At 53.8% G+C, this 23,974-nt stretch overlaps 10 protein-coding genes across 10 annotated transcripts; 8 read left to right on the plus strand and 2 right to left on the minus strand.

The window, feature by feature from the left end:
- Positions 1–305: 305 nt before the first annotated feature.
- Positions 306–1,831, plus strand: B0T23DRAFT_427437 (Arginase/deacetylase; the record flags this gene model as incomplete). Its single annotated transcript, XM_062840058.1, has 4 exons — positions 306–317; positions 493–619; positions 777–1,130; positions 1,209–1,831. The coding sequence occupies 4 exons, from the start codon at positions 306–308 to the stop codon at positions 1,829–1,831; spliced, it is 1,116 nt and encodes a 371-aa protein (XP_062693850.1).
- A 701-nt stretch (positions 1,832–2,532) lies between these two features.
- Positions 2,533–4,938, plus strand: B0T23DRAFT_108196 (asparaginyl-tRNA synthetase). Its single transcript, XM_062831814.1, has 2 exons — positions 2,533–4,158; positions 4,217–4,938. Exons 1-2 carry the CDS (start codon positions 2,667–2,669, stop codon positions 4,465–4,467), a joined length of 1,743 nt encoding a protein of 580 aa, XP_062693851.1. The 5' UTR covers positions 2,533–2,666; the 3' UTR covers positions 4,468–4,938.
- Positions 4,366–5,190, plus strand: B0T23DRAFT_108191 (uncharacterized protein). The gene has a single exon (XM_062831813.1). It carries the CDS (start codon positions 4,468–4,470, stop codon positions 4,969–4,971), a length of 504 nt encoding a protein of 167 aa, XP_062693852.1. The 5' UTR covers positions 4,366–4,467; the 3' UTR covers positions 4,972–5,190.
- A 441-nt stretch (positions 5,191–5,631) lies between these two features.
- Positions 5,632–6,603, plus strand: B0T23DRAFT_394548 (uncharacterized protein; the record flags this gene model as incomplete). The annotated part of the gene is made up of 8 exons (XM_062838133.1): positions 5,632–5,643; positions 5,706–5,745; positions 5,819–5,859; positions 5,892–5,905; positions 5,985–5,990; positions 6,077–6,305; positions 6,380–6,453; positions 6,492–6,603. The coding sequence occupies 8 exons, from the start codon at positions 5,632–5,634 to the stop codon at positions 6,601–6,603; spliced, it is 528 nt and encodes a 175-aa protein (XP_062693853.1).
- A 2,828-nt stretch (positions 6,604–9,431) lies between these two features.
- On the plus strand, positions 9,432–12,257 carry B0T23DRAFT_108219 (negative regulator of differentiation 1). The gene has a single exon (XM_062831815.1). The coding sequence runs from the start codon at positions 9,804–9,806 to the stop codon at positions 12,195–12,197; it is 2,394 nt and encodes a 797-aa protein (XP_062693854.1). The 5' UTR covers positions 9,432–9,803; the 3' UTR covers positions 12,198–12,257.
- A 342-nt stretch (positions 12,258–12,599) lies between these two features.
- On the plus strand, positions 12,600–13,252 carry B0T23DRAFT_376538 (uncharacterized protein). Its single transcript, XM_062836967.1, has one exon. The coding sequence runs from the start codon at positions 12,643–12,645 to the stop codon at positions 12,895–12,897; it is 255 nt and encodes an 84-aa protein (XP_062693855.1). The 5' UTR covers positions 12,600–12,642; the 3' UTR covers positions 12,898–13,252.
- Positions 13,253–13,791: 539 nt separating this feature from the next.
- Positions 13,792–16,360, minus strand: B0T23DRAFT_376540 (phosphoglycerate mutase-like protein). The gene is made up of 2 exons (XM_062836968.1): positions 14,417–16,360; positions 13,792–14,238 (listed from the first exon to the last, which is right to left on the minus strand). Exons 1-2 carry the CDS (start codon positions 15,908–15,910, stop codon positions 14,116–14,118), a joined length of 1,617 nt encoding a protein of 538 aa, XP_062693856.1. The 5' UTR covers positions 15,911–16,360; the 3' UTR covers positions 13,792–14,115.
- An 81-nt stretch (positions 16,361–16,441) lies between these two features.
- Positions 16,442–19,680, plus strand: B0T23DRAFT_376541 (uncharacterized protein). Its single transcript, XM_062836969.1, has one exon. The coding sequence runs from the start codon at positions 16,702–16,704 to the stop codon at positions 19,414–19,416; it is 2,715 nt and encodes a 904-aa protein (XP_062693857.1). The 5' UTR covers positions 16,442–16,701; the 3' UTR covers positions 19,417–19,680.
- A 205-nt stretch (positions 19,681–19,885) lies between these two features.
- B0T23DRAFT_376543 (uncharacterized protein) lies at positions 19,886–22,251 on the minus strand. Its single transcript, XM_062836970.1, has 3 exons — positions 21,932–22,251; positions 21,836–21,865; positions 19,886–21,765 (listed from the first exon to the last, which is right to left on the minus strand). The coding sequence occupies exons 1-3, from the start codon at positions 22,025–22,027 to the stop codon at positions 20,248–20,250; spliced, it is 1,644 nt and encodes a 547-aa protein (XP_062693858.1). The 5' UTR covers positions 22,028–22,251; the 3' UTR covers positions 19,886–20,247.
- Positions 22,252–22,311: 60 nt separating this feature from the next.
- On the plus strand, positions 22,312–23,698 carry B0T23DRAFT_419155 (Mis12 protein-domain-containing protein). Its single transcript, XM_062839694.1, has 2 exons — positions 22,312–22,534; positions 22,616–23,698. Exons 1-2 carry the CDS (start codon positions 22,478–22,480, stop codon positions 23,639–23,641), a joined length of 1,083 nt encoding a protein of 360 aa, XP_062693859.1. The 5' UTR covers positions 22,312–22,477; the 3' UTR covers positions 23,642–23,698.
- The last annotated feature ends 276 nt before the right edge of the window (positions 23,699–23,974 follow it).

Below are 23,974 nucleotides of genomic sequence, written 5' to 3' on the forward strand. Positions count from 1 at the left end.
TTTTTCTTGTTTCTTTACTTTATTATCGGAGATGCCATCGGAGAGATGAGGGAGGTACAGGTTCCATTGAATCGAGACACCTGATTATAAGTTTATTACCGTCCTATTTCTATTCTTCTCTTTTCACGACTCTTTTTCCAACAAGCAGCGTCTTTTGCATATCGCTTGAACTCTCTCTCATTTCAGTTCTTTGGTCCCAACCAAGGGGGAAATCAATATCATGAGAATACTAACCTCACTCTCCTCGGCCGCTATTCTACTAGTAGCTTTCGGGGGGCAACTGGTCCAAGCATGCCAGCACCACCATGGCCATGACGGTGATGGCCATGACAAGCAATGGACGATAACACCCGAAGAACTAGCTGAACTGAATGAGTTGGAGAGAAAATGGGGGACGGATGTAGGTTTTCACAATTCAGCTTCACTATGAACTACTTTCTTCCATGGCTCTTTCTACTCGGCCCGGCCAAAGCTAATACTCTGAAAACCTAGTGGTCATTCTCCGGCATAACCACCTTTGCCCATCTCAAACACGTCAAATGCCTGACTACGCCCAGCGAGAAGTTTGATATTGCCATTGTTGGGGCGCCGTTCGATACAGCGACTTCTTATCGGCCTGGTATGGTGGTCACTTTTTTCACTTTTTTACCTTTTCACTGCTTGGGTGCCTTTTCCACTACTCACTTATCCTGATCTAACTACACCTGCCTTACCTTGATCTGACCCGGTCTGATCGAGCCGAAAGCTGACAACTTAGCAACCGTGGCAATGAAAAGGCGCCCGCTTCGGTCCCCGCGCCATCCGTCAAGCATCAAGCAGACAAACCTCCTTCCGCGGCTTCAATCCCCGCGCAGGCATCAACCCGTACGCGAGCTGGGCGACCATCATCGACTGTGGTGATATCCCTATCACGCCATTTGACAATGCTGTGGCGCTGGGGCAGATGTCTGAGGCTTTTGTTGAGCTGGGGTCGAGAAGTGCTCCCCTGGGTGAGAAGGTGAAGGGGAAGGGGAAGGGGAAGAGGAAGCCAAAGTTGATTACTCTCGGTGGTGATCACAGCTTGGCGCTGCCGGCGTTGAGAGCGTTGAAGAAGGGATATGGGAGGGAGGTGAGGGTTGTGCATTTTGATGGTTAGTTCTTCTCACTTTTCACTTTGCTCTTTTCCGACCTCCCACTTTGTCAACCGATGTTGACAATGACCCAAATAGCCCACCTCGACACCTGGCACCCAGCCAAGTACCCCTCCGCCTGGCCCTCGACCCAATCGCACTTCAACCACGGCTCCATGTTCTGGCTCGCTGGGCAAGAAGGTCTTTTGTCCAACAGTTCTTCCGCCTCCAACATCCACGCCGGCCTCCGCACCCGCCTCTCTGGCACCGACCCCTCTGATTTTGTCGATGACTCCTCGCAAAACTGGCTGCGCATCTCAGCAGACGATATCGACGACCTCGGCGGTCCCGCAGGCGTCATAGCTGCCATCATGGACCAATTTGACTTGAACGACCCCGATCCAGACCCGGTGTACCTGTCCATCGACATTGACGTGCTTGATCCGGCTTTCGCTCCAGGCACGGGCACGCCGGAGCCGGGAGGGTGGACGACCAGGGAGTTGATAAGGATTTTGAGAGGGCTGGTGGATGTGCTGAATGTGGTGGGTGCGGATGTGGTGGAGGTTAGTCCGGCGTATCAAGGGAGAGGGGAGGAGACGGCATTGGCGGCTGCGCAGGTTGTCTATGAAGTGCTGACGGGGATGGTTAAGAGAGGGTTGAAGGACGGTTCTAGTGAGGAGAGGGCGGAGGGTGGTGTTGACAAGGCTCATGATGAACTTTGATCCTTGGCCGTTTACCTGGTAGACTAGTTCTCGTGGACGTTGTAACCCTTGGCTACCTCCACCGAGGTCGATGGAAGCTCGTATATCGGGAAGCTGTTGGAGTCACACCCTCCTAACAAGCCAGGCATGCATTCTCCCCCAAGAAACGGTGAGAGCAGAATCAGACCCGTATCGATGTAGCTGACTCACGGAGCACGAGCGGTCAGACCTTCGTCTGATAACGGAAATGTGTCTGGACCTTGGTGCTCTGACACGGGACGAATCATGAACACCCGGGTATTCGGCCAGATGTTTCAACTGGTGCCATCGAGAGCCAAGACTTGAGATGTAATGTCATGGAGTGAGAGGAGTTATTGTTTGGGCGTCTTGATGAGTCTTCAGTTCCATATGCCGAGGGATGAAGAGGAATGGGCTGTTATCGCGGATGATGTAAATACTGTTGTTAGAGGTCAGATACGTTGCGGTCGACCATCCAATGCAGGAACCCTAGAGCATGATATGCCGGACAGATAACACGGCTCCCCGTTGTCTTTAGAGGTACTTGTAAGTAGTTGTAGTGTGAATTGCGGGCAGTGATGGACGTTCCGTCTGATCGGGTGAGTCACCGACGTCGCTGCTACCAGTAGTGTAGGTCCCCGGGCGATTGCTGCCCACACTGCCGCAGCGCTAACAGCGGCCCCCTTCTGCCCCGCGTGCGATACGTTTAACATTTTGGGCCCGACCTGAGGTGACCCCACCATCCCATCTTCCCCCCATTCACTTTTATCTCCCGCCGCCCCGCGCAAATCTTGGGTCTTGTTTTGTCTTTGCGCGACAAGACAAGTCAATCTCCAAAATGGCGACACCACAAGAGCTCGCCGATCGCACAAAAAGCGACGCCAAGGTCTACGTCGACACAGTCGCCGGCAAGGACGACGAGTCCGCCGACGGCTCCGAGGCCAAGCCCTACCAGTCGCTGTACCACGCCCTCATCCAGAACCTCGATAAGCCCGCGCCCACATACCTTACCAAGGTCGCCCCCAAGGAGGGCTCTACCGATGGCCCAACGTGGGAGGAGGCTGCCAAGAGCGCCATGAAGAAAGCCGTCGGTCGCGTCGACCAGTACAAGAAGAAGCTGCAGAAGGAGAGGGAGGCTCTCAAGAAGGAGGAGGAGGAGCGCCAGCAGCGCCTCAAGAACCTCGAGGATGCCAAGAAGATCCTTCTCAAGGAGGATCCTTCTCTGCCCGAGGCTGTCCGCATCCGTCTCAACAACAAGTCCATCGAGCTCGGCGACGAGTCCAAGAAGGGCACCCGCGTCAAGGTCTTCGGCCGCATCCACCGTCTCCGTGTCCAGAAGCACGCCACCTTCCTTACCCTCAAGGACGGCTACGGCTTCCTCCAGTGCGTTTTGCCCGCTGGCGACCTTACCAAGAACTACGACGCTCTCTTGTTCGCCCAGGAGACCGCCCTGGTCCTCTACGGTGAGCTCAAGAAGCTCCCTGCCGGTGCCACTGCCCCCGATGGCCGCGAGCTCCAGGTCGACTACTACAAGGTCCTCGGCCACGCCCCCAGCGACCTCGACGCCATCACCAACAAGGTCTCCCGCGACCAGGATGCTTGGGATGCTGCCATGCTTGACAACAGGCACTTGGTCCTCCGTGGTGAGAACGCCTCTGCTCTCATGAAGCTCCGCGAGTTCGTCGAGCTGGCTTTCGTCGATACCTACCGTGAGCTCGAGTTCCGCAAGGTCTCTCCCCCGGCCATGGTCCAGACCCAGGTCGAGGGTGGCTCTACCCTCTTCAAGTATGACTACTACGGCGAGGAGGCCTACCTCACCCAGTCCTCCCAGCTGTACCTCGAGACCGTCCTTGCCTCCATGGGCCAGGTCTACTGCATTGAAAAGTCTTTCCGTGCCGAGAAGTCTCTTACCCGTCGCCACTTGTCCGAGTACACCCACGTCGAGGCCGAGCTGGACTTTATCGAGTTCAACGACCTTCTTGACCATCTCGAGGAGATCATCTCCAAGGTGGTCGACCGTGTTCTCAACAACGAGACCGCCGCTGGCTACCTCAAGGTCCTCAACCCCGACTTCAAGAAGCCTGAGAAGTTCCTCCGCATGAAGTACGAGGATGCCATTGAGTGGCTCAACAAGCAGGATCCCCCTATCCTCAACGAGGAGGGCAACCCCCACGTCTTTGGTGACGATATCGCCGAGGCTGCTGAGCGCAGGATGACTGACATCATCAACCGCCCTATCCTCCTTACTCACTTCCCCGTCGAGATCAAGGCCTTCTACATGAAGAAGGACCCTAACGATCTCCGCGTCACCGAGTCCGTCGATGTTCTCAGTAAGTTTGGTCTGTCCATTCACGTTTGTAACGGTTCATCACTAACACTGATCTCCAGTGCCCGGCGTCGGCGAAATTGTCGGTGGCTCCATGCGTATGGATGACTACGATGAGCTGATCGAGGCCTACAAGAAGAACGGCATCGGCCACGAGCCTTACTTCTGGTACACCGACCAGCGCAAGTACGGCACCTCCCCCCACGGCGGTTACGGTCTCGGTCTCGAGCGCTTCCTCGCCTGGATGGCCAACCAGCACTCGGTCCGCACGACTTGCTTGTACCCCCGCTTCATGGGCCGTTGCAAGCCTTAGATGCTGTTAGCAACAACACGGAGTGGGGTTATGGTTGGGGGCAAGGTTGAGGTTGAGAAGAAGGAGGAAGTGGTCGTGATTGTGTTCATGGAGAAGAAGAATAAGAGTTATGGCTGTTCTTCAAAGCAGCACCAGCGGCAGAAGAAAAGGCGCAGGGCATCTACTACTGCTGCTGCTGCTGCTGCTACTGTCATGGGCAGCAACAGGAACAAGCAAACCGAAAGGAGAAGAAAGAGAGAGAGGAAGAGAAGTAGAGATGTCATGAGGAAAATTCAAAGGATTCTAGAAACGCGTGGAGTCTGGTGCATGAGGTTTACAGCGAATATATGGACCTTGAAGTTTCTGTCAATTATCTTGAACTTTCCTCTTCTGGGCGCGACTTATATATATATGTTGCAAGTCTGTCGTTTGATTCGTCTGATTGGTGATGGGTCGAGGGGCATACTCGGACCTCGGCCCTCCGAAATCCCACAACCCGGACTTCTCAGGGAACTAACCGCATGATCACGGTTTGAAGAAGATGGAACATGTGATACCTGATTGACGGGATCTTGAGAAGTTGGACTGAGGAGTAGGTCATACTGCACCAACACCTTTTTCCAGTTTGTGCCGAGAAAAGTTGGTCTGATGCTTCTGCATCATACACTTCAGTTCGCTGCGATGCACGATCTACCTAGATGAGGTAATCGGGACGGGCGCAGTGTCCATGGCAAGTTGTCAAGTGTCAAGTGTCAAAAAAAAAGTCTCCCTGTCAATGCCAGAGAGTGTGAAAAGTGTTGATATCAACCACAGTCCGTTTATTACATTAGATCAAATGCTCTTCTGAACACCTTCTCACTCTCGGCAGTCTACTATGTACCTTAGTCTGTACCCCCACTTTCTTATACTCTTTCACAGTTACCACACAGCTCCCGAGCATCGATGTTTATATACCTATATTGTCTAGACATGATTTTTACTCTGATCCCACACACAGATGATGATGTCGGCGTCCTTTACTGCGTCATCAAGTCTCCAAAACGGGCCCCCAGGACTAACAAGTCCCTCAAGGGTTTCAGTTTCCGATTGAATTTGGGGCTCTTTTGCTTTGTTTATACAGCACTGCCCCCCCAATGAATCAACTGTCACTCCAACCGCGTTCGTTGCGCCCCCCGCTTTGCCCCGATGGATGTACATGTAAGTATTCATAGTGCAGAACCTTGAGAAACCCCGGATTCTTGAGAGAATACCATAAACAGTATTACATGCCCGTTAAGCATGAGGCCGAAAGGTTCCAAGGTGAGAAGCAAGCACCGAGGTACTGTACTTGAGTAGGTAGGTAGGTAGGTAGGTAGGTATGTATGTATCAAAGCCGCGGCAAGCTCACCCAGGTACCTACTGGAGTATGGTAGTGTAGGTATCTAATATTTAAACCTGGAGGGAAGCAAGCAAGCAAGCAGTGAGTGATGTACGTCACAAAGATCGCCGAAAGGACGGAGTGTTTGAGAAAAACATGGCAAGTTGTATGTGTAGTGTAGTGTAGTGTAAGTACTTGGCGCAAAGTGCAAAACTGCAAAACTTTCTCTCACTGTGAAGTAAACTTTTCTCCCTCACTTGCTGTGAGCTTCAGGCTGCAGTCGGTGGTATGGCATGGTAAACTTAATGCCCTCTTCTTTGCTTTGCTCTGCTTTGCTCTGCTCGCTGCTGACACACAAGCGCGCGTAGCCGAGTTTAAAGCCAAGCCTGTGAATGTGAAGAAGAGTTCGGTAGGACCCGCCGTGCGTGACAGTAAACAAATGGAAGTTACGGACGACGACAACGGAAAAGAGAGCTGGAGATCTCTGGATTACCGGTACCTGGTAAGTACCGAAGGTTATGGTTTGTGTATGCATGTGCTTCATTGCTTTTTGTGTATGTATACTAAAAGGTAAAGATAATCTGGGGAAGGGTTTGGTGGAAATGTGTAGTGTACGCAGTAATTGAGGACAAACTGAATTTCAGGGGTCGGTACGTAGAATACACTAGAGAGGATATTCCAGAAATAGATATACATATGTGAGGTATTTTCCGTTTTTGCGCTTTTTCATTGAGAAGACTGAAGGGTTGGTTGGTTGGGTCGGGTCGGATCGGATCGGTGATGGACGGCCAGGATGCTGATGGGAAGGCAAGAAACACCACGGTGTCGGCGATTTGAACACCGTCTTGAAAGACGGGAGTGGGGCATGGATTCGCATTGGGATTGGCTTGGATGTGGCGGGGTGTTCTGGCGAGGACTGTTCGCGTTCGGGGGTCTTGACGATTTGAACCCCGGATCGGGGAGTGAAGGATTCCCGTGTTTATACTGCTCAGTATGTCTTCGGTGGTAATTCGAAACGAGCGAATGCCGCCGTTTTCAGTTTACTGAGTGTTCATAATAGGAAATCAACAGCCGTGAACGGCAACGACAACTGCCAGATTCGTAAATCCCAAGTATACAAGACTCCCATTATAGTCATGTTCCCTGTCCCATATCTTATATTGTCGCTATACACTAGAACACTCAACCTTCCGCAAGCAAGATATAAGAAGCTGCGGGTAGGCGATCGATAATGTCAATCTTCGTGGCATTGCTGCCGCCGCACAGTTTTCCCACGGTGGTGGTGGATAATAAACACCGTGGATAGAGAGACAAGGTTTGGGTGGAAGTCTGGAGTCAAATTTCACAAATTTCCGGATCGATCCGCTCGCTGGAGGCGATTGCGATTGCGATTGCGATTGCGGAGGGCAGGCAGGATACTTGTTCTCCTGTCGCTTGATCGTAGACAGGTACCCTTAGTACTGTACACGTGTAGTACCAAGCCTTGGGATGAATCTTATGCCAGGCTTGTTGGTGAAAGCACTCGTCGTCTGTGAGTTTGTAAGTAGCACATGGCCGTCCCGCAGTTCACGGGCGGCCCACGGCCTACGGCGGTCCAATCCCCCGATCCGTGGGTATTGGATCCGGAGCCGGTTCTACCTACTCGCGTGCGGCGTGCGAGTGACGAATGGCGTGCAGACAAAGTCGCGGAGTGCGGACTCGCAGCGAGTGCGTTTATGTGTTACACTACAAAGTGAAAGCATGGCAAGCTAACAGGTACGTGTCCTATGTATAAGTACAGGTCCCTGTTCCAAGAAGGGTAAGTCGAGGGGAACGAATGCAACGTCAGCATATGTACCCCTTTTTTGGCGTCTCTTCGTTGCAGCCAAAGGGAGGACACCAGCGGGTGGAGCATACAGATTGCATATTCCTAGGAAGTTGCAAGTGGACGAAACAGAAAAGGGGGTCATGCAGAACCAAACGAATAGAGGAGGAGTCCGTCCATTGTTTCTCTGCATGCAATTCATCAATGGAACACCTTGAACTAGATCCGTCACCATGATACATTCAAACGGTCCCCATAGGCATTTCCCGTTGCCACTTGCCAGGCGTGCTGAGGTGGAGAGTGGAGAGTGGAGTGCCCATCTGGCGGGATTGGACGGTCATGTCGAATGAGACCAAACGGCTAGCCAGGTGTGTACTTGTCAAGGCGGGAGTGACATGCGCATAGCATTGCGTTTTGACAGTTGACAAGCCTTGATACTACATATTCAACTAAAAGATTCAGGTTGGAACATATGCAGCCAGCTTCAGTCCAATCCATTGGACTAAAACACCAAGGTTTCTCCAGTTGCAAGTCAAATATAGTCCGCTGTTGCAATCAGGTAAAAAAAAGGGTTCAAGTCTCGAACACACCAAGCACAATGCAAGGAAGCACGCCTGCGACGACGGTGTTGACCGCTGGGTGGCCTTACTAACAAACCAAAAGTTGCTACTGCGAGTGATACACGCCAAAAGGTACATATTCTTAGATGGTCAGCCCAGGGATCTCAGCAGCGTCAGGACCCTGCCAGCGATGGCGCCTGCTTGCACTAGACTATGGTGGTGGGCAATTAAACTGGCCCTGCCGAGCCAGACCACTTCGGGCTCATGGGGCCATTTTGTTAACGTTGGAGAAGCAGAAACCACATCCACCTTTACCTCCCTTGGTCCCCATCCATCCGTCAGAAAGCACCAATCACGTCCGTCTGTTCCTGGACTTTAATCCCCCATCAAAGTCTCCTCTTCTTTTCCAGTCTGTCTAGTCTCTTCCCCTTTGCACCCTGTCGCCTTTTGCTGGTCTTTTTACCCTTCAGGATTTCCTTTTTTACCTCTTGGATTGATCACTTCCCTCGCTTCCGTCAATCCTCTTCCTCCTCCTCCTCCTTTTTTCCCCGTCCCTTCCCCCTCTTTGGCCCTCCCTGGAACTTAGTCTCTTCAGTTCCGTTCTTAGTTGTGGCTTTCCTTCTTCCAATTGCCCATTGCGCAAGGAGAGACCGCTTCTTCAGTCTTCCACTTTTGGGGCCTACAGCCTTGCAAAACCCAACCGAGGTCTCGATCCACTCCTCATTCAGGTCCTTTTGCAAGCTTTGCTCACTCTTCCTTCGACAAACACTCGTTGCCAAGTACCGTCTTGCTAATTACACCCTTACAACCCTTTCAATTCTTCCCCACGGGACGAAACGAACCCCCCCGACACGACCGCAGACGGACCTTGCTAGCTTTCATCCCGACTGACAAACCAAGTCCCAATCTCCGTTCTCGACTCGATTTCCCCCCGGTTCGCTTCTTCTGCCACGGTGTGAAGATTCACCACCTCGCCTTTAACTCGACATTCGCTTGAAGAGAGAAAGAGAAAAAAAAAAAAAAAAAGAGAGAGAAAGAGGGTCAAATACATATAAACGTCACGTTGGTCGATTACGATAGCGATATTTAATAGCTCTATACAAAATCTTCCTTTGTTCGGCTTCGACACGCTTGGATCGATTCCCTCCACATCGACCAACCCCTTTCGGCCCCCCCTGCCGCGAAGCAATTGTCTTTGCTCCAAAGAGACAAGAACAAAACCAATCCGGCCGCGGTCACCTTCGAGCTCTCCCGGCTGCCTTGGCACTCGACCGTTTCTTTCTCTGAATCCGGCTTGCCTCTTTGCTTCACTTCTGTCGACGTCCAGTTTCCTGGCTTCGACAATACATAACCGCAACACTTCGAATACCTTTTGTTTCGGCAGCGTTGTGGAGCATCATAGTGACAGGTTCTAGACAAATCTGTCCGCCATCTCGAGACACCGTGTATACTTACCCAGCAGTCATACTCTCCTGTCGAGTTTTTGGCCGCACTTTCTTGTACAACGACTGGTACATTCCATCGCGTGTATCTTCTTCTCGGTTGTGCCTTTACCAAGGGGCACGTTTAATCCTTCAAGACGGCGGTTCTATCTCACCTTTCTCGGGACTCCTCTGTCCCGGCGCACTTCCTCGGGATGCAAGACTACTCGGGCCACCAGGGTGGGCACAACGGCCACAACGGCCAGGGCCGCTTCGGCCACGCCTCCAAGCCTTCCAATAGCGACACCGGCTTCTCCCACGGTGCCTTCACTTCCAACATCTCCGGCTTCGCCGAAAGACACCCCCGCCGCGGCAACATTCCTTCGATTAATACGCAGCCCATGCAGCAGCAGAACTCCCACCACAACGTCAATGGCCAAGACCTGACCAGCCCCGGTACCGCCTTCGACATGCAGTTCACTCCTTTGCTGCCCTCTACCCTTCTCGTCGGTAGCCCCTTCCAGCCGGGCACCCCCGCTGGCTTCGCTAGCCCCCAATTCCAGAGCATTCCTGCCTTCCAGCAGCAACAGCAGCAGCAGGGTTACCAGTCGCAAAACGGCGCCGCCAGCCCGGTTCAGCAACACATCTCACCCCAGATGTACCAGCCCATCGTTTCACCCTCTGCTTACGGCGCGCCTCAGTTCTACGCCCCTCAGTCGCCCACGGGTTCTTACAACAACATGGCGCAGATGCAGATGCCTGTCCAGCCGCAGTCTCCGGTCAACATGGGCCCCGGCATGGTGACCGGTACCAGCCGTACCGTTTACCTTGGCAACATCCCCCCCGACACCTCTGCTGAGGAGATTCTTGGACATGTTCGTAGCGGTCAGATCGAGTCCGTGCGGTTGCTCCCGGACAAGAACTGCGCTTTCATTTCTTTCTTGGACGCGAGCTCCGCCACGCATTTCCACTCTGATGCCATCTTGAAAAAGCTCTGCATCAAGGGGCAGGATATCAAGATTGGCTGGGGCAAGCCTTCACAGGTCCCTACCTCGGTCGCTCTCGCTGTTCAGCAGTCTGGAGCCTCTCGCAACGTTTACCTTGGCAACCTGCCTGAGGAGGTCACTGAGGAGGAGCTGCGCGAGGATCTTGGAAAGTTTGGTGCCATTGACACCGTCAAGATTGTGAAGGAGAAGAACATTGCCTTTGTGCACTTCTTGTCCATTGCCAATGCTATCAAGGCCGTTGCCCAGCTTCCCCAGGAGCCAAAGTGGGCGGCTCCGCGTCGTGTGTACTATGGCAAGGACAGATGCGCCTACGTCTCCAAGACCCAGCAGCAGAACGCCGCTCAGTACCTTGGTATCTCGCCGGGTTATGCGCACATGCTCAGTGGTGCGGATCGTGATTTGATTTCTAGCGCCCTGGCTCAGCAGTCCGTCGCTGCCGCCGCCGTCGCCACCACCGCTGGCGGTCTTAACAACCTTGGAAACCGCACCATCTACCTCGGCAACATCCACCCCGAGACTACTATCGAGGAGATTTGCAATGTCGTCCGCGGAGGTCTGTTGCACCACATTCGCTACATCCCCGACAAGCACATTTGTTTCGTTACCTTCATCGACCCTACTGCGGCCGCTTCCTTCTTCGCCTTGAGTAACCTCCAGGGCTTGATGATTCACAACCGCCGGCTAAAGATTGGCTGGGGCAAGCACTCCGGTGCCCTCCCCCCTGCCATCGCTTTGGCCGTCAGTGGTGGCGCTTCTCGTAATGTCTACATCGGCAACCTTGACGAGACGTGGACTGAAGAGCGCTTGAGGCAGGACTTCTCCGAGTATGGCGAGATCGAGCTCGTTAACACGCTTCGTGAGAAGAGTTGTGCGTTTGTGAACTTTACGAACATTGCCAATGCCATCAAAGCGATTGAGGCTGTCCGCAGCAAGGAGGAGTACAGGAAGTTCAAGGTCAACTTTGGCAAGGACCGCTGCGGCAACCCGCCTCGTCAGATGCAGCAGCAGAACAACTCCCGCGACAACCAGGTTCCCTCGCCCCAGGTGAATGGTGCCAGCCAGAACGGAAACTCGCCTACTTCCAACGGTGCCCCGGGTCTCCCTGCCCTGTTCAGTCAGCACAACCCGTTGACCATGTACCTTAACCACGTCAGTCAGCAGGCTCAGCATCACCAGCAGGCCCACCAGCAGTCTCTTGCTCCTTACCAGGCCGCCCTCTTCGGCACCGCTTCGTCCTCACCCAACGAGCAGTCCGGCATGAGCCTCGAGGTCCCTCAGGGTCCTTCCATGTCCGGCCACCAGCAGTCTGCCAGCATCTCCAACGTTAACGGCTTCATGTCCAACGGCTCTGGCGCCCCCACGATGAACGGTCTGCTTGCTCCCGGACGATCTTCACACAACCGGGCTGTGAGCTTGCCCGTCCTTGCCCCTGGCTTCGAGAACGGCGGTACCAGCCCGAACAGCCTTCATGGTAGCAATGAGGGCAACGGCGAAAGGCGTGGGCATCAATACCAGGCCAGCTACGGCGGTATGGGTGCCGGATTCGGCTTGGCCATTCAGGGAAACCTCAACCAGTGGGTTGAGGAGGAGGTCGCTAACTAAGATCTCTGACGTCAATGTCGATGTGATGCAAACTTTTGAAGCTTCTCGAATCGATCAGTAGGGTAATATAAAGGAGGGTGGGGAGTTGTGTTGTTCATTCGCAGCGAGAGACTACATGATTAAGCATTTGGGATCAGCGACAAAGGGACAATACATGCCAACGGATAGGCAGGTAGGGAGGCAGGCAGGCGGTTTTTGTTACACTTGCAACAAATGAATGAGCTAGGATGTGGTTGTGTATACGAATCGTTTGCGAGCCATTTACGAAAGATCTCTGCAAGGGAAGGCAAATGGGGGATGGATGGGTTTCTGAAAGAAAATGAAAGATTGAAATATCCTGTTGTAATTTTTCTCTTCGTTCCATTCAAGTTTTTTGGTCCTTTTTTCTCTTTTTTTTTTTTTTTTTTTTTTATATCTTACTTGTACTTGCTTCGTTGTTTATGTTATGTTTTTTTTTTGTTGGGTTGGGTTTCACAGCCACAGAAGCGGAAGTCTATATGAAGAAGGAATCATCACACACGTTCATCATCATTATCATCACACAAAGCTGGTGTTTTGCTTTGCTTTGCTCTGCGTTATGGAGGCCGCCTTGCTTGGTATACATTCTCTGTCTGTCCCCGTTATGATGCTTTTGACGATCTCGCCATGTTTTGTCTTGTCGTTGTTGTGGTGGTTTATATTGCTATGGACTTGCTTATAGCGGTGGACGTATCTTCTCGAGTTTTTCCCCTTTTCCCTGGCTGTAGGTTCACTCAGCCTTTTGATTTGAAGGGGATAGCGGAGAGTCACCTAGACCTATGTGGACAGTAGTAGTTGGGTAGGCTACGGTGCAAGCGTGGTTGGTTAAGGGTAAAGGTAGTTGTGCTCAGGTTGCTTACTTAGTGTCTACCTAGGTCTGTAGTCTAGGGTGTGGGAAAAGATTAGAGTAGCAGAGCACATAGTGGGAAAACGGGTGGTTAGAGGTAGTTGTAATTATAGTAGAATCTGTTGTAGCTGGGTGTTATACTGTGAGGGTATGGACTGCCTGCCTGCCTGCCTGCCTGCCTGCCTGCCTGACTTACTAGCTGGGTGGGTATATCAGAATTCAACAGGTCGGGACAAGGGGTTTGTACGAGGTCGTTAGAGGTTATGAAATAGTAACTCAAGGGAGAGAGTGTGTGTACCTTATCATGCACTGGCTCGAGGCTGGCAAATATAGACCTAAACCACTCAACAGAAGAATACCACGCTCGAAGTATACGAAAATACGTGCACGCTTAACATCACCTCCATTCTAGACATGGGCATTACTGTAAAAAGGAACCCGCGAAACTCGACGGGCGGCTCGAACGCAGCTAAACACTTGCGCGAGTTTATTTATGTATGTATGTATGTATGTCGATTGCTTTAAATGTACGTCATCGGTACCTAGGCAGACAAAGATCATGATATGTATGACTGGCGGATACCGGTACGCCTTTGTGTTGATGTTCCAGACACACGCGCACACAAAAAGTGCAAAGAGAGAACGGTTGTAAGGATTGAGAACTGAGGATTGGAAAGCAGAAACTGAATCTATGGGTCGCTTATCTTTTTTTTTTTTTTTTTTTTTTTTTTTTTTTTTTTTTTTTTTTTTTTCCCTTCTGCAAAAGGTCCATTATAATTATCATTACTATTCTTTACCGATTGCTCGTTGGTTTTGGTTCTGTTTTCTTCTTCTTAAATCTTCTGGTCGACGACGCTATTTCCCCTCTAACTATCAGGGAAAGTTCTAAGCAGTACCTAACCAACCCGTGGTGAGATCCCCCAAGACTTGTAACTGTTTTGGGTACCTCCTCTAGTTAGGTAGGAGATCTTTTGTAATGTCGAAAAGTCTCTTTCTTCTTCTCTATTTCTATATCCCTCCCTTCCTCCGCTCAAAGGACTCACTCACTCACATTCAAGGATGTCCAGCCCACTCCGGCTCACCACTAGGAGGCGTAGCCGGCTGGCCCAAGTTCATTCGGCACTGCTGCTTCCAATCTTGGGGAGTGAATTTGTCGACTATTGATTTGAAGGCGGACTATTTGTTGTTTATGTCATGTTAGTATTTGTTTTGTATTCCCGCTGTAACACAAATGGTGCAACCGCTTGGCAGGGGGAACAATGGAAATAAGGGGTCCAAGTCGTGGTTACACAAATAGACTCAAAAAAGGTTGGGGGAAATGCAGGAAAAGGATAAGGATAAACTGATGACTTACCAAAGTGCAAAACGAGTCGTCCCCCTCCAAATGGTTCCCAGGCGTCTTGCACCCCGGAATCGTCACCGGCTCGTCGTTGTACCGCATGCGAACGTAGTAGCCGTCCAGCTTGGATTTTTCGGACGAGGTCAGGTACTCGGAGGATTTCCTGCCGATGCCCGGCCCCAGAGGGTTCTTATTCCGACCAGCGCTGCCGGGGAACATGGACTCCCACCAGCCACGCTTGGCGGGGGGTGTTACTGCAGAAATTTGGTCTGCAGGAGAGCTAGTACTATCCGCCTTACGGAATAACTCGATAGCAATGTGGCTAGTAAACGGAGGCCAGCTGCTGCTGTCGTACGCGCCTAGGCTGGAGAGCATTCCCGCCAACGTGGTGTCGTGGCACCCCGACAGACCGAACTTGATGCCAGGGCCTGAGGGGTCCGAGGTGGCTGATTCGGTGTTGACGGGATGTGAAGAATGTGTGTGCTCAGCGCGGCTGACCATCCGCTCAACGATGTCGCCCAACAGCCCACCGATTCCCAACATGCGATACTCGCGCGACTCGTTGAAACCCGCGAACCACTCATCACTGGCAATTCTCTCCAGGAGCTTGCGGGCCTTGTGGTCATAAAAGTCCTCCGGCAGCCGCGTTTCCGGACCATGCGCCAGACTGGCGTTCACGGTGTCCATGATGCCCGACAGACGCGGCCTCGAGTCGACGGCAACGCGCGGGCTGTTAGCCGGCATCCACTTGCCGTAGACTTTGTTCAGGTACTCCATCTCGTCGGAGGTGTTCCACCTGTCTGCCGCGCGCTGGGCGAACGCCCGCGAGAGCGCCGCAAACCGGCGGCAGTTGCCGTCGTTGGGGTAGAGCGTCTCGTCTCCCGGGCCCCGGGTCAGCACGGTGGGTACGGGAAACTTGCCCGTCTCCGGATCGGCTTCGCGCGTGGAGGGCGGGTACAAGGCCTGGAAGGCCTGGTGCATGGACTCGAGCGCGCGGGGCACGTTAGTCGACCGCAGGTAGAAGTCGTCGGTGGAGCTGATGGTTTCGGGCAAAAAGCCGAGCCGGTCGACGTAGAGCTTGCGGAGGCGCATGCCGAGGCGCGAGGTGGACTGGCGGCCTAGGTCCGTCAGGGCGCCAAAGTCGCAAATATCGTCGATTTCGTGGCCGGGCCCCTTGGCTACCACGGGCTCATCCTTGTGGCCAAAGGTCTCGAGACGGCGCTTCCATTCGACCGTGTGGAAGGAGGGCTTTCCGGTTGTTGTTGTTGGCATTGCCAGGTCCTTGGGTCTGTTCTCGCCGTTGTAGTCGAGCATTATCGACCTCAGCTGGCGGACGCTGGCGCAGTAGGGCCAGAAGGGCTTGAGACCGGCGTTCTGGAAGCGGGCGGTTACCGGGGTACGTTCGCCATGGCGCATGAGGATCTGGACCTGTTGGAGTTGGAGACTGGGTGGGTAGAGCTTCTTGAGCTCATCGTCCGTGTAGGGAGGACGGGGAGTGAGAGAGGTCATGGTGAAAGTACCTAGGCTAGGAGGTCGTTCCAAGGTATGGGTCGTATAGGTGTAGCAGAAGGAGGCCGAGACCGGGCATGAGAGGGTGTTTATGGATGGAGGCCTACAAGCAAGAGGTAACAAAGCTAAGGTAGGGAAGACGGGGGTGGATGGTTGTTCTTATAGGATTTAGAGTTACAGTCGATCCGAGTCACGACCCATCATGGTGAGTCGACAAGTTGATGTTGATAGGTGAATAGGTGGCTGGCTGGCCGAGTAGGTGAAGAGGACCAAGACCTGCGTCGTGGCGTGCGCCCACATCCAAACCTAGGTCCCCTCGTTGGGGGTCTGCCTGTCTGTCCGCATCGAGTAATGAATTACACGGGACGAGAGAGGTAAACACTGCCAACTCGGCTGCTGGAAAACAGAGCCAATGACGTACCAACAGTAACTCGCAAGGCAAGGAGACCCCAACCTGAACAACGCGATTGTCCAGAGAAGGAACACGGGTATAACCCCAACCCTTTGAACTGGGATCTCAACGCCGTGGTGGGGGGGTTCCGGCTTTTGTGGGGATTCCTCCACATCGGCGAGGGGAAGGGTCCCGCATCAAGGTCCGCTTCCCCCAGGAATTCCACCGTCCAACCCCATCCACCGCGTCTCCCGTCTCCCGTCTCCGTGCCACGGGGCCACCCCCTCTCCTCCACTTACACTACTTCTCCAGGCATCTTCTGGTCAACGACGTGTCCACCACTCCTTCACCAACCCAGGACATCATCAAGGTGCTCCCACTTCCTTGTTTGCGACAGACCATGAGGGACCTGGGCCACGTCTGTCTGAGATGTCGTGCTCAGCTCCTCGTCGCGACTCAAGCCGCCCGCCGTCCGGTAACTTCCCGCCAGCCACCATCGCAGTCGCCATCATGTCGGTCCACCTACAGCTACACCACTGCAGCCCCCAATAACGTCGCCCAAGCCCATCAAGAGGTTGGGTCCCCGGCGCAGTCACAGCAACAGAGGCAGACGGCGACGCAACATAGAAGAGATGGAGCTTGGAAGGCACCTAGTAGCAAGAGCAGGTTCAACCGCAGCCATGCTTCTGCTCATCCGTCGGACAGCGACGGCGAGGGTTCTCAACTGGTAGCCATGTTCAACGACATAGTCCACGATGTGCCCCGACCAAGCGACATCACCATTTCCGATATTGATCTGCTGGCCTTGGGAGGCCGCATGGACGCCAAGATCAAAGACAACAACTCGTCCTGCGCCGACGCCTTCAAGTTCTTCAAGAAAGAAATCTACCCCTTGATCAAGGCCATCTCGGCAATACCAACTCGCAAAATCCCGAAACCCGTCTTGCGCTCCATACACGACCTGCTGCTGCCTCGCATTTTGATCGAAAAGACGGGAAACGTCCACGCGCCCGAGCTCCCATTGACGGCCCACATCACCGAAATCATGCTCGAACTCGATGCCTTCGATCCTATATACTGGTCGCCTCTCATCATTGAGATGATCGAGTCGGTCTACCGCATCAACCCATCTCCGGACCGTTACACCAAAATCAACGAGTACGAAAGTGCAATGGCCCGCCGTGATCTCGTCCTCTTCGATCTCGCCGCAACGTGGAAACACTTTACCAAGCATCGGTTGCCTCGCACCATCGTAAAGGACCTCCGACCGGCAAGTGGGTCGAAAGCACATGCGAAAGGGCACACTAAAGAGAAATTCTCGGAAGGATTCAGGGGCCTCGAACGTGTGATGCACAACACGCTGGGCAGTCATGGAAGTAGCGAGAATGCGCTTCACATATCGACCTGGGCTGCCTTTGGCTCATATACTTTACTTACCGATCCTGTCAGGTGCTCACGTTTAGCTGCCAAAGAAGCAGGTCCCTTTTTGGAGGTCATGGGCAAGATATTGGCCGTGGTTACGACACTAAAACCTACCGACTTTGATCCCGTTTTGAGACGATACCCCATGTTACACGCATACATCAAGACACAAACACACCTGGGTTCTTTTCTGACAAACACTCCAAACCGCTCTGCTCGGCAGGTACATCCGATACTTCAAATCAAGGGGACCGTTGAACAGGCTATACTCAAGAAAAACTTGGGACTGTTGTATTCAGCTTGGCTTCAGCTTTGGGGCGACGAAGAGGCTCCAGATCCGTCCAAGCTACCGTCCTATCGTGAAAACGCAAGGATATTTGACAAATTTATATATGGCTTCATGGCGTTGCGGCGGCCCCAAATGTCCATCGATGTCTGGAACAAGATGGAAAAGGCTGGCATAAGCCCGACCATTGAGACTTGGACCTCCATGCTTCAAGGCGCTGTCATGTCCCACAATGCTCGTGCGATCAAGACCATCTGGGACAGACTGATAGCCTCCGAAACACAACTGGATTCGATCGTGTGGACGGCGAGGATAAGCGGGCTAATCAATAACGGAGCCGTTGCCGAGGGGCTTAAGGCGCTGGACGAGATGGCCGACAAGTGGAAAAACCAAGTCAAGTACCCCAAGCAAGCCGTCAAGCCAACCATCGAGCCCGTCAACGCCGCCGCCGTCGCCCTCATCCGACTTGAGCGGGACGACCTCGCCGCGGACGTGCTCCGCTGGGCGGCCAAACAGGGCATCCGCCCCAACATTTACACCTTCAACACGCTCCTGCAACGTCTGGTGCGCACCAACAAGGTTGACGAGACCGTCGCCCTCCTTGAGAGCATGAAGCAGGCCAAGATCGAGCCCGACGGCGCCACCTTCACCATCTTGCTCGAAAAGGCGCTCAAAAACCTGCACCGGCAGACGCCCGAGGAGATCACATCGACGGTCAGCGACGTGATGCGCATGATGGAGAGTTCCGGCGTCATGGAGAACATGATGGTCTACGCCAAGGCCATTTACCTCTTACTCCAAGAAGGCGACCGGGCCACGACAGCCGTCAACGCCGTGCTCGCGCACATTTGGTCCCAAGGCCTCGAGCTCACGTCGCACATCTACACCATGCTCGCCGAGCACTATTTCGGGCGCGACCCGCCCGACACCAAGGCCGTGACGGCCCTGATCGACAACCGCCGCCTGCATCTGAACGAAAACATTGACCACATCTTTTGGGAGCGCGTCATCAAGGGCTACAGCCGGGCCAACGACGCCGTCAAGGCCGAGGAGATCTTTTGGAAGGTGTTCAATGCCGGCATGACCGAGCTAACCATGGACGCCATGTTTGAGTTGCTGGCGGCCATGATGCGCCACCAGGGCATGCTGGAGAGCGCGGCCAAACTGGTGGCGGCGCTGAACCCCATCAAGGTCGCCGTCACGCCCGATCAGGTGCTGGCGAGCAGGGACGTGGAGGAGCCGGCGGAGCGGGAGGCGAGGCATGCGCGGATGAAGAATGAACGGTTCTGGAAGCACCGGTTCTGGCATTTGGCGTACAAGGGCGGGTTGATGTCGGATGATTTGCTGGAGGCGTTTGAGAAGGCGCATGAGGATCCGAGGGAGTGGGGGGTGGAAGGAGATGAGTGAGTGAGTGGGCAATGGTGTGTGTGTAATGTTTACTGTGTATGATGTGTGTGTATACATATTGTATAACAAACTGAAACTGCATATATCTTTGTTTTGGCTATACATAATGATCGTTTCGGACAGGCGGTTATTACCTAGACTAGGTCTTCGCGGAGACTGGGACTGGCATGCATCATAGGCTCCGTCAGGAGTTATCATTCATCGGCATCATCACAAAACCCTGTTCACCAACTATTGGATGAATATATTCTCCCGTTCAACTCCAGTGCCCCCCCTCCTCCATATGGGAAGAAACCCCCTAGAGTAAACGCCTACAGCCACAAAGAAACTTTAATCGACATTGTCAACTTTTAGGCCTCCTAGGAGATGATGATGATATACCCAGATACAGGAACTCGAAAGTCGAACCTTTATATTCGCACAAGATGCTGCTGAACACTGGACGATAAAGTTTATGAGATGTACTCATCGCGAATCGAAGCACCATAGGTAACCAAGCAACGTCCCTCCTCCTCCTCCTCCTCCTCCTCATCCCCCAGTCTTCGTTTCGGCATGTGACGCTATCATCCATGTGCCCGAACCGAGTGAGAACCTGAACCTTTGTGTCTATCCTATCCTATCCTGTGCTACCCTATTCCGTGTCGGCGCTATGATCCAAGTCTGCCTGTCCATCCCATCCTTGCCCTAATCAGACTCTCCGGCCTTCTCCAAGGTTACGAATAGTTATCTACGCACGCGCCCAGTCCACTCTATCCAACGAACTCAAATCTTATATTATACAGTCTGTCAACCTATAACGTGGATATCCCTTGTCGTCAATAACCCTCCTCCTCAAAAGGCAGGTCTCGTAGCAAGCGGCACGGGTGGTGGTGGCGGGGCATTTTGTTCCCCTTGTCCCGGCGAAGCAGATACAGATGGCGGCGCCGTCAAAGCAGGTTTCTTCTTGGGCGGCGGAGGCGGAGGTGGTTTCTTCTTGGCTGCTGCAGCCGTTGCCGCTGCTGCGGATGGACTTCCCGGCGTGGCAGATCCAACCGAGTCACTGTATCCATGCCCATGCCTATGATCATATGAAACAGCACTCTCGGCTCTTGTTCTGGTCCCAACTGGCGGCGGCGGCGGCTGTGACGTACCGGCATTACCCCCATAACTACCTCCTGTTGAACCACCACCACCACCACCACTACCACCAAACCGATCCTTCAGACTCCCCACTGCCCCGGCTGCCTTCCCCCCAAGACTCTGGGCCGTCTTCATCCCTGCCGCTATCTGGTCCCCGTGTCTTTGGCGGAAGTTGTTTATCGTCCCTCCGGCGGATTTGGCATCGGAATAGGAAACAGAACGAGGATCCTTGTGGAAGGCTGAAGCGGTTTTGAGCGCGTGTTGCTTTTGAGCCCAGGTTGTTCCTCCTCCTTCAGGAGCAGTGGTGGTACCTTCTTGATGGCCTGTTGAGGTAGGGGATACGCGAGAGGCGGGTGGTGGAGGGGGGAGGATGGGCCGATTCGAAGGGGGTGTGGGGGTTGTGGAGGTTGAGGTTGGGGTGGAGGTGGTGGTGGTGGAAGAGCCGGGAGGGAGGGAGTGGTAGGGTTGGGAGTAGGGTTGGGAAGTTGCTCCTGGGGTGGTGGAGGAAGAGGCGCCCGTGGTAAGTTTGGAGAAGCGGTTTTGGAGATTGGACAGTTGGGATTTGGCTTGGTCTGTGAAACTACCGCTGCCCGCGGTACCAGAGGTAGAGCCGGTCGTGGTTGATCGAGCGGGACGGTTGATGGGGGTGTAAGAGGGTGGCGGCAGTAGAGGCGTTTGGTTCGAAGTAGTTGCTGCGGCACTCTTTTCGCTGCCTATGCCAAACCCGGGAACGTTGACGCCCGCTGCGCCGAGGCGGTTTACAGCGCCTTGATTGAGGTAACCATCACCTGCCTGTGGTGAGGCCGGAGAAGCTGTGGATGAGCGAGGAGGTAGTCTGGGTGGCAGGCTCGGTGGTCCTCCGGTAGAAGGTAGGCCACCTGCACTGATGGTTGAAGGGCGAGGTGGTGGTGGAGGTCGGCCATCGGCTCCGTCTCTGCGGACCGGAGGGGGCGGTAAGTGTGCTGTCGATAGACCGGTGGTGTCTACTCGGTATGTTCTCGGGGGTGGCGGCGGCCCATCTTCCTCAACTCCTTCATGTTGTTGTTGGTGGTGTCCATATTGCTGTTGCTGTCCGTATTGCTGTGACTCGGCCGGATTCGTGGAGGTAGGCCGGGAGGGCGGGGGCGGCGGTGTGAGGTCGCCGATCCTGCGCTTGGGCGGAGGAGGGAAAGAGGCTGGGTCGCGTAGAGAGGAAATTGGGGTTGATTGATGGTCCGCATAACGTTCTCTCTGGATGGGCATGTGTTAGTATTTTCATGTCGGGGAGACAGATACGACTGCGGGAAGTGATGTAGCCTACAGGATCCTCTCCGCGTCCAAGCAAGCCTTTCTGCATCCGAAACGTGCGTCAGTATCATGTCAGTGGTATTTGGACTCCATTGGGCTTCATACGCACCACTTGGCCTTTTAAAGTCGTTCCCTCTTTCTCCGGATGCCATCCTTTCTTGAAGATTTCCTTGCCCTTCTCCTTGTAGCCCGCTAGTTCCGGCATGTCGGGCAGTGTGATGGATGGGCTGTGTAAATATGGTCGATAACGAAGTTAAAATAGTTAGGATCGTAAGAGAAGGGAAAAGGAAGTGGAAGCCTTCTAGAAAAGGATTCGGCAATCAAGTAGCGTGATGATCACCCGGCGGATGGATGCTTCGATAGGGGGACTTCTTCCACGCTTCAGTGTTGTTATCGCAACGGAGTCGGTGTTCGTTCCTTATCTTCCAGCGGACACTTGCACAAGGGATGTGACGTAGATCCCGGGGATCGTCAGCGGCTGACAGGGTCCCCACATCAGCTGTGCCGCCTTGCTCTTCAGGCACCCGACTGCCGAACGTTCGCGGTGTCAATCGTTCAATTCCACTTTCGCAATCGCCATTGCAACCAGGGCATCGCGTCTTTGAGGCGCGCCGAGGGACAACCTCAACGTACAAGTAAACAAAACGAGACACAAATGGCCACAACAACAGATACCGAGCTCCTAACAGAGCACTTTGGCTATCCCCCAGTCGTACGTCCCGATCCAATTCTCTCTCATTCAACTCCCAAATCTTTGCCCAACTAACCCCGCGGCGCATCGCGCATTCAACAGAGCTTACTTGACGACATAATCAACAGCATCAACATCCTCGCCGAGCGCGCCCTCAACAGCGTCGAACAAGGCCTCCTCAATGCGCCCCCCGCCTCTCTCGGTTTTCGCCCACCTACCCATGCTTCCACCACCAAACCGGGCAAGAAGCCCAAAAAGGGCGAAGAGGGTCTTCCCAACGCCGAGGAAGCCCATCGACACGAGATCGAAAACGGCACACACCAGCTCGAAACCTTACTCTGCGCCAGCATCGACCGTAACTTTGACAAGTTCGAAATCTACGTTATGCGCAATATCTTGTGCGTGAGGCCGGAAGACCGCGATTGGATACGGTTGGGGCATTACGAGGGGTTGGATTTCTCCTCCCCCCAGAAAGAAGAAGACGAACGACCAACACTCGAAACCGTCACCCGCCTCCGTAGACGTTTGCAAGCATCGCAGAAGCTCAACGTCATGCTTCACGCCGAAAAGGCTCGCAATGCCGCGTTGCTGTCTGAAGTCCGTCGTCTCATCGGCTCTCCCAAACAAGTCAAATCCGAGCGTTCCCAACCACCATCAGCACAAACTCAAAACGGCAACGACAACAACACCGACACAGAAATGACCGACGCCCCTCTTCTTTCCTCTACCACAATCCCAACAACAGACAGCACAAGCACAAGCAAACCCCCCTTTGGCTTCCTGACTCAAACCTCCCTCCTCTCCACCTCGGACGCCTCCACCCCCCTTACCACCACCACGGCATTCACTCTCTCCCAACTCGACGCTCTCCGCTCGCTCTCCACCTCTCTCCGCTCGCTCCTCCCTGCTCTTTCCCAACCAGTGGCAGCAACAACACCAGAACCAGCATCAACACCCGAACCAGAAAACGACAAGATAAAGAAACCCTGGCGTCTGCAGAGACTAGAGTACATCGAGACTGCCACGCGGAAACATCTCGAGCAAGTTCGGGGTCTGGAGCTGGGAGTCAACGGGGAGCTGAGGGATGGAGGGCTCCGGGGGAGGAACAGTCGACTACAGGGGATTTGATGGTGGTGGTGGAGAATGGTGGTGATGGTGATGGTGATGGTGATGGGGCGAGGAGGACAACAAAGAGGAGGAGGGTGGAGAGGGAGGAGGTGGAATCGTTGGAAGGGGTTTTGGGGAGTTTGGGAGGAGGGGGGCATGATGGTAGTAGTAATGAGGCGGGCGGGGAGGGAGGAGAAGGGGGACAGGAACAGGAGCAGGAGCAGGAGCAGGAGCAGAATGAGGAGAGGCAAGAAGAGGGACAAACGCAAGCACAGTCAGAGGGGAGTCAGAGAGAGGGAGAAGAAGGGGAAATCGAAACGGAAACACCGAGCCAAGGAGGGGGGAGCGTAGAGA

The sequence above is a fragment of the Neurospora hispaniola genome (genome assembly GCF_033458365.1).
Source record: "Neurospora hispaniola strain FGSC 10403 chromosome Unknown B0T23scaffold_3, whole genome shotgun sequence".
Classification (NCBI taxonomy): domain Eukaryota; kingdom Fungi; phylum Ascomycota; class Sordariomycetes; order Sordariales; family Sordariaceae; genus Neurospora; species Neurospora hispaniola.